This window comes from Ruditapes philippinarum, unplaced genomic scaffold (assembly GCF_026571515.1).
Source record: "Ruditapes philippinarum isolate M1 unplaced genomic scaffold, ASM2657151v2 ctg32_1_1_1_1, whole genome shotgun sequence".
Lineage (NCBI taxonomy): Eukaryota > Metazoa > Mollusca > Bivalvia > Venerida > Veneridae > Ruditapes > Ruditapes philippinarum.
The window spans coordinates 802,044-813,528 of NW_026860502.1; the positions used below are offsets into that span (position 1 = coordinate 802,044).

At 32.5% G+C, this 11,485-nt stretch overlaps 1 protein-coding gene across 1 annotated transcript in view; it reads right to left on the reverse strand.

The window, feature by feature from the left end:
• The window catches only part of LOC132760342 (uncharacterized), a 57,677-nt gene extending 51,153 nt beyond the window's left edge, over window positions 1–6,524 (reverse strand). The window contains exons 1-5 of the mRNA XM_060752313.1: window positions 6,343–6,524; window positions 2,140–2,270; window positions 1,488–1,612; window positions 327–922; window positions 29–82 (exon numbers count right to left, since the gene is read on the reverse strand). Of these exons, the coding sequence (XP_060608296.1) occupies window positions 29–82; window positions 327–922; window positions 1,488–1,612; window positions 2,140–2,270; window positions 6,343–6,423 (987 nt within the window). The 5' untranslated portion in view covers window positions 6,424–6,524. The remainder of the gene's footprint in view (window positions 1–28; window positions 83–326; window positions 923–1,487; window positions 1,613–2,139; window positions 2,271–6,342) is intronic.
• Window positions 6,525–11,485: the final 4,961 nt, after the last annotated feature.

An 11,485-nucleotide genomic window follows, 5' to 3' on the forward strand; every position in this document is an offset into this window, starting at 1 on the left:
AACACAAAAGGAATTGTTGTGTACTAACCTCTAACTTTTTAATCAAGAACGCTTTTCCCATGCAAACGAGTTTTGTCAAATTCTGAAATAAAAACAAGATGTTCACAGAATATAGCGTGAAACATTTGTTGCATTATGAATTTCCTGTACAACAAAAACACCCCCCCCCCCAAAAAAAGCTATATATAAGCTTGCATTGAATCGACTCAGCAATTATGGCTACAATATCTATTTTGATATGTCACTTTATCTCATAACAAAATCGCATTTTTTTCAAGTAGTACAAACTTTGCAAAATGTTTGTATTTATTCATTTATTTATTTACCTCTACGAAAAGGATTCCTAATATGGTAATACTGGCTTTATGCATTCCATGTGCCACGTGCTCCCATATGCTGTGCTCGTGATGATGATGCCCGTGATCGCCGTGCAAGTGTTCCGTATGATTTCCTGTATGTTCCGAGTGATTTCCCGAGTTATCTACGGTGTATTCCGTGTAATTACCAGAGTGTTCCGTATTATTTTCTGTGTATTCCGAGTGATTTCCCAAGTGATGTTCGTTGTATTCCGTATAATTCTGAGAGTGTTTCGTATAATTGTCGTGATGCGCCGTATTATTTGCAAACAAGGTTATTTCTTTAATTGTGTAACCCATTTCATTCTCTTTGTTATGAATACTTGTCGGTGGCATGACCTTTGCCCGTCGTTCGTGACGTTGTGTTTTATTTAAATCAACATATGTGACGGATGTTGTAGTAGTCTCTGTTATATACTCATCGTACCACCGGCAATTAGCGAGGTACATTTGGTCAAAGAGAAGGTCCATGTGGTCAATGGTGTGACCATGAAGATACTGTGGGTAACGTGCTTGCATTTTGTCAATAAATTGTTTTGACGTCTCGTCCCTGTATGTCCGGTATTCTGAAAATGTTCATAAATTATCAAAGTTCTATTCTTTCCGACTAGTTTGAAAAAAAGGTAATAAGCTATGCTATGCAAAAAGTAATTAGAGAGCTTATGTTGCTTATTACAAAGTTGGTATGTGAAGAGACTTATTTTAACATGATTTCTTTACTACGTTTAATAATATTTTCTAAGGCCACTTAAGTAATATCTTACAGTTTGTGCAACAGATAATTGTTGTACATAATGACATATTTAGTATATGCTATGCATTACAAAAATGTTGGGATTTATAAAAGAAATTAAAGGAAACATAAGTTTTATGCATTAGTATTGTGCATACATAACAAAACATACCAATGCTTTATATCATTCACATTATAAACTCAGCTTTAAATCTGATAAGAATGTTCTTAAGAATGGATTTTTCTTATACGTTACTAAAAAATTTTATTATCCCAAATATTTACTACTAGTGTGTTCTTGATGGGTATCACAAGTATTACTTAACTTGGTGTTTAGTTATTTGGGACGTGGGGTAGAGCAAATCACCGCATGAATGACAAAATATAGTAGAGCTTACCTCTGATAAAGTGTATGTCTAGAATAAGTTCTCCGAGAACAAGAGCACAGTCAATCAGATTGAGGACGACGACTGAGAGAAGCACAAACTTACTGTGTAACATACGCTCACCCTTCAACCGTAACCTGAAAATATCGTGCAATTTCTGACATTTCTTGTAAACGTACACGAATTGTAATGTCAATCAAAAATGTCATTTAATATTGGTGGAATATACATAAACATATACACTATTGTCACGCATACCTCACTAATATAAAGCACATAAAATGCAACAATTTCAATAGAATTACATATATGTATATCAATAAAAACGTATGTTTTATGCTAACATTGCCCATTCAGGTATAAGTTTACTTCCAGTCAGGGCTACATTTAGATCTAGAAAATTATCGATGTAATTAGTGATAACTATTTCTATAGCTATTAAAAGAGAATTACACAAATTCTTACCAAGATTTTTTTTTTTAAAAATAAGACAAAAAGTTAAATGGTATTATCTTAACACTTATTTTACACAATCAAAGCAATATTTAGCTAGGCGTTAGACATGGGTAAACATTAGAATACCCTAACATATTGAACGTTGCCCTGCTTGATTGAATTTTAAAGACTCGGTACATAAATGGAAGTTATAGAAAGCGGCCTTTACCTTGCAACTTTTCGATCACGAGGCGGTATACAACTCTCCCTCCGGATCTCAGCCTCGAGATTACGTTCTGTCTTGTGTAAATCAGCATCGGAGTAAACTCGAGCGAAGTCTAATGTCTTTCTCACCAGTCCCTATGAAAAAAAGTATAACAATGAGGTTATATAAACTTTTTTCTCATTCTTCTTCGATTTTGAAAATATTCATAAAAGATTTGGGATATAACAGACTTCAGATGATATATAACAGACTTCAGACGATTTACAAGACCGACGAGCCTCTGAATGATTTTCTAGTAAACGACCGAGTAAATAATCTTAATGGATTTTGGACAATTTATATGGCCGGTGAAAGAGTTTAGTTTTAAGTGGGAAGCCAAAACAAAAAGAACATATTGTTCAAGAAATGGCATGTCGCATTATAACTATGATAAATACTCTTTAAAGTTTGAGATATATTCTTCATTTAGCAAGAAAAACTACAAGCATACTGACTTTTAAAGTTTATTACGTCGCTGCAGCAAGGTTTTATCTTATATAAAATGTACCTTTAAAATGATTCAAGTATTTAAAATTGTGACGTTTTAGTTAATCGTTTTGCTGTAGCACTTTAAATGTTACCATTGTTTTTACGCCAGATTAAAACAACATTAAACATTACTGCAACACCCCAGGTTTGGCATAGATATTTTGTGACTATGAAGATAGTGTTTTTTTTCTTTTTTGTTTTTTTTTCGATTTTAGACAGGTACGTAAAATATGGAACTCGGTTATGGAAGTTTGCACAAATGTATAATGACAGTTTTTTTTAAGATTCTTTCAACTTAGTGACAATGACTCTGAATACCTAGCTATATATCAAGAATGTCCTACAATTGATTGTTATGATTTTACACAATCGGACCGTCCTTATCCAAAGACTGACGGAAAGGGCCGAAAAGTTACGATTGAGTTTTATTCACCACTTATTTCTAACCCTGTCTTAGGCAAAGCCGGCCTTGCAGGGGAATCAAATGCTAAAATCCTCTCGCCAATTCACACGAAAAAAGAAACAAAAAAAAACAGTATAAGCACTGTTCTTTCCTCCTATTTTCCGTATTCCTCTAGGGGTAAAGGTGCAGTTCTGGTGAGTTACATACTGAGAACAAATTAAACCTTGTCCTATCCTTATAATATTTAGTCAGTATTGTTGACAGTAAAAAAGAAAAGGAAAAGAAAACGACAGAAACCATACCAATTGGTAACTATATACAGGAATGGAAATTTACAGATGAGATCACCACGACGTGTAAACAATATAGGTAAGTGAACTTAAAAGACAAAAATGATGTATTCTTTTTATGTTAAACGAGGATATTAATTACAAGTTGTTGACTCTACAAAATAAAGCATAGCTGTCAGATGAAATAAAGAAGAAAATTCGTCATAAATGCATCACCATCTTCCTCATTACGAATACACGTGATACAAGCGTGTCGTCAAGGTCACTAACGTCTGCGTACATACGCATGCACTGAAAGGACAGGATCTTACATAGCGTTACCCCTAGATATTTTATGAAGGGTGTATAAAAAAAATTTCAGACGAAATGGTCATCAATTTTATTTTCTTTAATGTATATTAGAGATAGTCTCCATATTTGTACGAATGCTGTACAACCAGGTCTTCCTGAACACGTGAAGCTGGTAAGTCGCCGAATGTTCTTTATATTGTCAGTATAAATAAACAAGAAGTATCTTTAAAAAAGTTACTCGACCGAAGTAAAACTGATAAGCATGCACAATTATTTTTAATTCTATGTTTTCAATACAAAAAGAAATGTCAGCAGTGCTTGTATAACAATAACATAATGATTATTTCATGTATCTAAAAAATACCCATTTTGTAAACATTGAAATAAGATTATAGCATACTAATACATATTGATGATTTTTCAAAGTAGAACAACTTCTATTTAGGTGTCTTTTTAACTTGTTTTACATTTGACTTTATTAATTTTGCAATCATGTACAAATTTACCAAAAAGTTAAAGAACTATTCTCATTCGTGTACATTTTATTTTAGAACTATCCCTTACTTTTTGTTTTATAGTGGCAAAAACTATCTCTTACATTATATTTTAGAGCTGTCCTTAAATTTTATTTTAGAATGGTAAGAACTATCCTTTAAATTTTATTTTAGAATGATTGGAACTGTCCTTTACATTTTATGTAAGAATGACCAATGAGATTCACCGATTTCAGTTTGCAATTCTTATTTATCAATGAAAATTCTTTTTGTATTCAGTCCTTCACTGTTAATTTTACAGGATGTCCAACTGTTAACAAGTCCGTCTGAATAAATATATCTTATATGTTAGCTCTACTTTGTCAATGGAAAGCCATGTTTAAACATTGCTAGCTATTTTCTAAAAGTATTATACATGTAGGCTGAAATATCGCTAAGCAATGACCTAGCACACGGGTTACCTGTCCAATTTGCTCAGTTGTTGTTTGGACTTTTTTCTGAGCCTCTTGATATCCGAAATTGGCACTTACTAAATGTTGTGTTTGGTACTTGGAATGAAAATAGCTACAGAGAACATGAAACGGAGAAAAAGGTATTCCATATCGACTCTACAAAATCTCTACAATTTCATCAACAAACATAAAATAACGAATAATACTTACTGCAGTATCTCTTTTTTATTGTCTGTTAATACCCAAATAAAAAAAGAATCCCAATTTAAAATTCAGTATTGATAGTATTAATATTTTCTAATATTTAATAATGACATTTCTAAAACAAAAGGATTGCCAGTGTCACAGAGTGAGAAAAATATGAAGTCCGAAAAAATTGACCCCGGGACCCTCGGAATACCGTGCGGCGGCTCTAGCGACTGAGCTACACATTGTCTCCAGTTCTGAATCGTGAGTTAGAAAAGGGATGGAAAATAGCCTGTAAATTGACGGACGTCAAGGTGGAACAGACAGCTGAAGGCAGAAAAATAGTCACTGTGTTTGTTTGTTTGCTTTTTTTTTTATTAAACACTTTATAAGTTATCTGTTTCGAGAAAATTCAAATACAAGGGGGTAAGTTTTGCATTATAAGATGTGCAATCAAAAATGTTTAAATCTAAAAAAATAGTAAACTAGTGTGACAAATAATTACATTCGATTATGCAAGCATTTCTTCTAATTTTAGGATACCGAAATGACAATGATTTGCATTCTATTTGTGCGCGATAAGTTGCTTATTGTCATAGCCATGCAAAAGAGCAAATTCTTTGGTCATATTAAACGTGTCTTATTTCTGTCTGTTCTCTTGTTAAACTAGGAACCGTGAAATCTTACATAACCACTATGTTGCATTTAAATATGCAGTAGATATGTTGCTACGAGGGTTGAAAAAAATGGGACTGCAGTTATACTGCATGTTTTAATTTACCAAGAGACAAATTTAGGAATTACTCCTCTGTAAACAGTTAAAAAATCCATACAATATGTTTACAAATAGTATTTCTGTGAAAATTACAAATGGCAATGGGTACGCGACCCGGCGCACGCTAACATTGCAAATAAAAGGCGTTCATTACATCGCAAAATAAATACAAAATATAACGAGCATCGTTCTCTAAATTATGTTAATTGTCGCTCCACTCTTGAAAAAAATGGCCTGCTTTTCCTATTAATCTGGAAACTATACGAGCGGGTGTTGTAAATATTCATGACTCGGTTGCCATTAAGTCAAGTTTGCAACCAATTTCCTCGCTTGAACCAAGTGTGCAACCTCTTCACGTCCTGCCCCTTGGAAGAAGTAACAAAATTTAGCGATCGCGCAAATTTCATAGTTCTCAACGGACGTCATATTTCTACATTAAACGATATAGTGATCTTTGCAGTTCATTAGTTATGTCATTTCTAAATGACGTCAAAATTGGACACAATGTCACTTAATTATAATATAAAATGTTGGTGAAATATATGGGAAAAGAGACGGCAAAAACCATGAATAAACTAAAAGTACAGCTTAGCTTCAAAAACACTGTTTTGGTGCGCTGCGCCGGATGCATATAAGGTTTTATGACACGACAATCAACGTGATCTAGTATATTTCAATTCATTAACCTATGAGATGCAATGGTTGCTGAATATACCAGTACTATGACCTTAACTGCATTTTAATTTGATTTAAATAAAAAAATACTAAAATTTGAATGTATACATACTTCCGACTTGGAACGCGGTCTGAGAGTATCCATCGGTCTTTTAAAATTTTCTGCGTACCCAACTCCGTCAAACTTGAACATTTTCTCCAAATTGCTTAACGACCTTACACAGAATGTTACATTTCGGTAACTATGTTTGGTTTTGTCTGATTAAATGAATAATTAAACGTCTTCTCAGTGAGAATGAAAATACATTTCATAAATCATAAAATAAGTTATGGTGTTTATACGCTTGTCATACCTCTGTGGTAAATACGAGAAAATGCATCTGTAATACAGAATAGATTAAATTACACGTGACAATGTTCTTATGATCTTAAGGCTTAAAGACCAGTGACGACATAGTAATCTGAGGAAATCAATTAGCATGACCGCCAGTATCGTCAAATTTGGTTAATTTTGTACCGCCTGTATTGAGCATTTCAACCTGCATAGATTCAAACCTGTTGGTTAATTATTTTTAATACTTTTATTTAAATAAATCGGATAGTCTCAACTTCGAGAAAGGAAACCTTTATTCCATATATAATATAGTAATGACTGAGAAATGAACTATAAAACGTGTGCAACCAATCTTATTGCTCTTTCTTACCTAAACTCATCGTTTTGAAAGCCAAGTACTAAATACAATGTATGTGTGTCTTTTGTTACTTCTATCTAACTGATAGTCATTCTTGTAAAATATGAGCCGCGTCACAATAAAACCAACATAATGGGTTTGCGTCCAGCATGGATCCAGACCAGCCTGCGCATCAGCGTATAGGTTTTGTCGTGACGCGGCTCAATTTATTATGTTATTGTAACTTATTGCATCAGGGAAGATCCGTTGCTAATGTTGAGAGAACTTGTGGGTCAATCCTTTTGCCAAATATATTATACCATTGTATAGTAACTGTCTTTACATGTATGTACATATATATGTTTCTTTTTTTCGCAATAAAATATGTTTAAATCAAATCAATGACTGAAATAGTTTCCTGTAATGAGGTAGACGTATCAAATGGACATTACACACACAAATTTATTCTTCAATACTTTCTTTTTTCCAGACTACATAAGCAGAATAAATCTTTGTTATAATATAATGTTAATAGAAAAAGAGTTTTGCATCGTGATGGGTCTATGATCTAAATTTATTTCGGAGCTCTAACCGGCCAGATTTATTAATATTTCATCTACCTAGGTGTTACTAATAATTATTATTGCATACACATGAATGAAAAGGGTGACTTTTTCGCCCAAAAATGGTTTTATACACGTTTTTTTTTCAGAGTTATATTTATCATATTGATTCATCGATCATTAATTTGATTTATTGATCAATATATCGACTGGTTAAAGAAATTCATCTGACATACATGTACTATTTTCCTATATAATCAGAAAGTAAGCCATTCTGATATATCCATACTGGGGCACTTGATTTCGTAACAAAAAAACTAGTTCGACGCGGCTCATATCGGTTCGACTTTCAGAACGTTAAAGGCTTTTATTGTGTCCCAGGATGGTGATCTTCCACCTCTCTCGAAACACTTAATTCTTGATTGAGGATATTTGACAGAACTACAGTCTCACAATACTGTGCTTTAAAATCCCCTTAACTTTATAACGAATGACTGATTATACATTTGTACTTTGTGTAGGTAAATGTGTTCAAAAATCTGCCAGCAAGGGCGAAATAGCCCTAATTTAACATTGTATTCATTTTAAAACATAGGTCATTTGTAAGACCATAAAGACTTTAGGAATTGCTGTAATAACACCAAGCTGTTATATTACCCTCATTTCTGAACTTTGAACCGGGATTAATTAGACGAACGTTTATTTATTAATTGTTAAATGAATTCTATAGCAACCGACAGCCTCTGTAACTACTCCTGTGGGAAATATAAAATTAATCTACGTGACTAATACTTCGATAAGTTTTAAATTATTCATAGATTTTTACAATATTTTATTTCCTTATCAATAAGTTTTTTATTGGGTCTCAGACCCGTTATCAAACCGGACAGTTCTAAAATATCCGAAACCTTTCTTCTTCAATTGGCTATTTTATACCTTAGAAGGTTTGAATTGATTCATTTCAATTGTTCCTCTTATAATTACAATGTTATTTAAAGTGGACCGGTCTATAACGGGCACATTTTCCAGAAGTATTTCAAATATTGATAAAAACAATATAGAAATGTATCAATTGGATATTTTTATAAATATTTCTTGAAAAAAAATCATGTATCTCACATTTGCCAAAAACCATCCATACAAAAATATTTCGTGGTTGTTCTTATATGTATGACACCTATTATACTATTAAAGGCACATTCGTATTTTTAAGTTCTTTATATATGTCAAATATTTGTTTAATAATGCTTTAATAAAGAATTTAGAACATTTAAAATGTTTAACGAGTGGTTTAAACCAAGTTCTTGCAACTTATATCAATCACTTTCGAGGCCACTTCCTTTAACCAACCAGTACTTGTGTTATAATTAAGAAGAAACAATGATTATTTTATTACAGACCTTCCGTTATAGACAAATTCACTTTAACCTACTTGCCTAAAAATAATTGTATGATGATAATATATGACAATAATGTAGTTACAATGATTGTCGGTCGAAGAAATTTTAAAATGAATGTCGTTCGTCTTGTTAAAAAGCCGAAATAGTCTTGTAATCTACTTACCTTATTCTTTCTTAATCGTTGTGGACACATTACAATTATATTCACTAAACAAACTATTAAGTCTTGTTTAAAGCCGATGTCTAAAATGAAATTTGCGATCTCCATTTATTGTAAACGACTTTAACATGGAAAATTGAATATGGTGAGCAAGGAAAACTGTATGTCAGCACAAGATGAGCAAATTTGTATGATATCCCGGTCTACCCAACAAGTTGATCAAGAACGAGGCAAATATGCTGCCAAAAGATTTTTTCTATGATTTAAATGTATGCAAATTTCCAAACTTGAGTCGTATTTCTTTTTAAAAAAATGAGAAAGTTTGCATTGATAATCAACAAATTATAGAATTGATTGTAAAATAAATTAAACTAAATTTGAATTATGTTCTTGATTTTACACATAATAATTATAAACTTAATTGTAATTAAACTTCAAACATTCGGTAGAAAATGACCAACTTCTGGGTATTTATACTCGTACATACATACTGTAGTTAAAATGCATGCATTATATCGAATCTATAAAAAATAATATTGCGAGTATTAAGCTTACACAAAAAAGAATTGCTCAACATGTCCATGACAATAATAGCAGAACTTTTTTATTTGTTAATATTTCTTGTGGGTATTTTTGTATCATTTAGGGAATAGATTCCGATTTATGTCCCGTGTATTTTTAAGTAAATGCATTTAACAAGTAAAGAATCATCTACAAGGTCCGGTTAATTTTTGATCATCCCTCGTAAATTAATCAAATTTCCCTCATGTTATCGAAAAGCGAGCCGCGTTCAAGCACACAAAATTGACCAGCTCATGTATCTTAATTAATGTACAAACTGTAATAAATGTACATGTATATCAAATCTTAAAAACATTTTTCTTTTCAAACAATTAAAAATAATACATACTTGAATACTACTTTGACTCTGTAAGGAAGATCTTTTCCTCCTAAAGTATCCCATTTCAAACTAACATAACTACTGCACGGTTCGATCTACTAGCTAAAGTCATATAGAGCCATATATAATACTTAATTATTCATAATTAATATAAAATTCTTATTCATTCGCAGGTATTTGTCATTTTGAATCAATCTTTAACATTGGAGAGGTAAATTTGCCTTTTTATGCATTTTTTTTCCAGGTGTAATTAATGTAAAACGTAATTATACGGCGTCAGACGTGCAGTAATATAAATATGACATAATAAATTAATGTAAAACGTTAGTTTCTCTGGTTTGTATTGAACCTGCTTAAATAAACGAAAGATGTCCGACTTTCTTAAATTAATAAATAACTTTCTAAACTCACTTGTGTACTGTATGCCAAACTGGCGTTTATTATAAATAAAATATATGGCCTGAGTCAATTGAATTGCATAATTATCAATCTTTTTACGTTGAAAATTTGCATTCATAAAAGCTTTACTATTTAGGAGATCAGGCTTATCTCTTGTTTGTTTCATTTTACGCCTTTTCCCAACAGTATTTCAGTCATATAGGCGGGAAGTTTCCTAACCATCGTTCCTGGAGAGTTACACCAGTACTAGACTACCTTCCTCCGCGCTAAACTACCAAAGCATCTCCCGGGGATCGAACCCATGCCAGAGAGGTAACTGGATTAGAGGAATACAGTGTACTGACTAGATATTGCTAGTAATTAAGTAAAAGCACTTCTAGTGATCATGCACAGAAATAGCTAGACCAATACAGAATACAGTGTACTGACTAGATATTGCTAGTAATTAAGTAAAAGCACTTCTAGTGATCATGCACAGAAATAGCTAGACCAATACAGAATACAGTGTACTGACTAGATATTGCTAGTAAGTAAAAGCACTTCTAGTGATCATGCACAGAAATAGCTAGACCAATACAGAATACAGTGTACTGACTAGATATTGCTAGTAAGTAAAAGCACTTCTAGTGATCATGCACAGAAATAGCTATACCAATACAGAATACAGTGTACTGACTAGATATTGCTAGTAATTAAGTAAAAGCACTTCTAGTGATCATGCACAGAAATAGCTAGACCAATACAGAATACAGTGTACTGACTAGATATTGCTAGTAAGTAAAAGCACTTCTAGTGATCATGCACAGAAATAGCTAGACCAATATAGAATACAGTGTACTGACTAGATATTGCTAGTAAGTAAAAGCACTTCTAGTGATCATGCACAGAAATAGCTAGACCAATACAGAATACAGTGTACTGACTAGATATTGCTAGTAAGTAAAAGCACTTCTAGTGATCATGCACAGAAATAGCTAGACCAATACAGAATACAGTGTACTGACTAGATATTGCTAGTAAGTAAAAGCACTTCTAGTGATCATGCACAGAAATAGCTAGACCAATACAGAATACAGTGTACTGACTAGATATTGCTAGTAAGTAAAAGCACTTCTAGTGATCATGCACAGAAATAGCTAGACCAATACAGAATACAGTGTA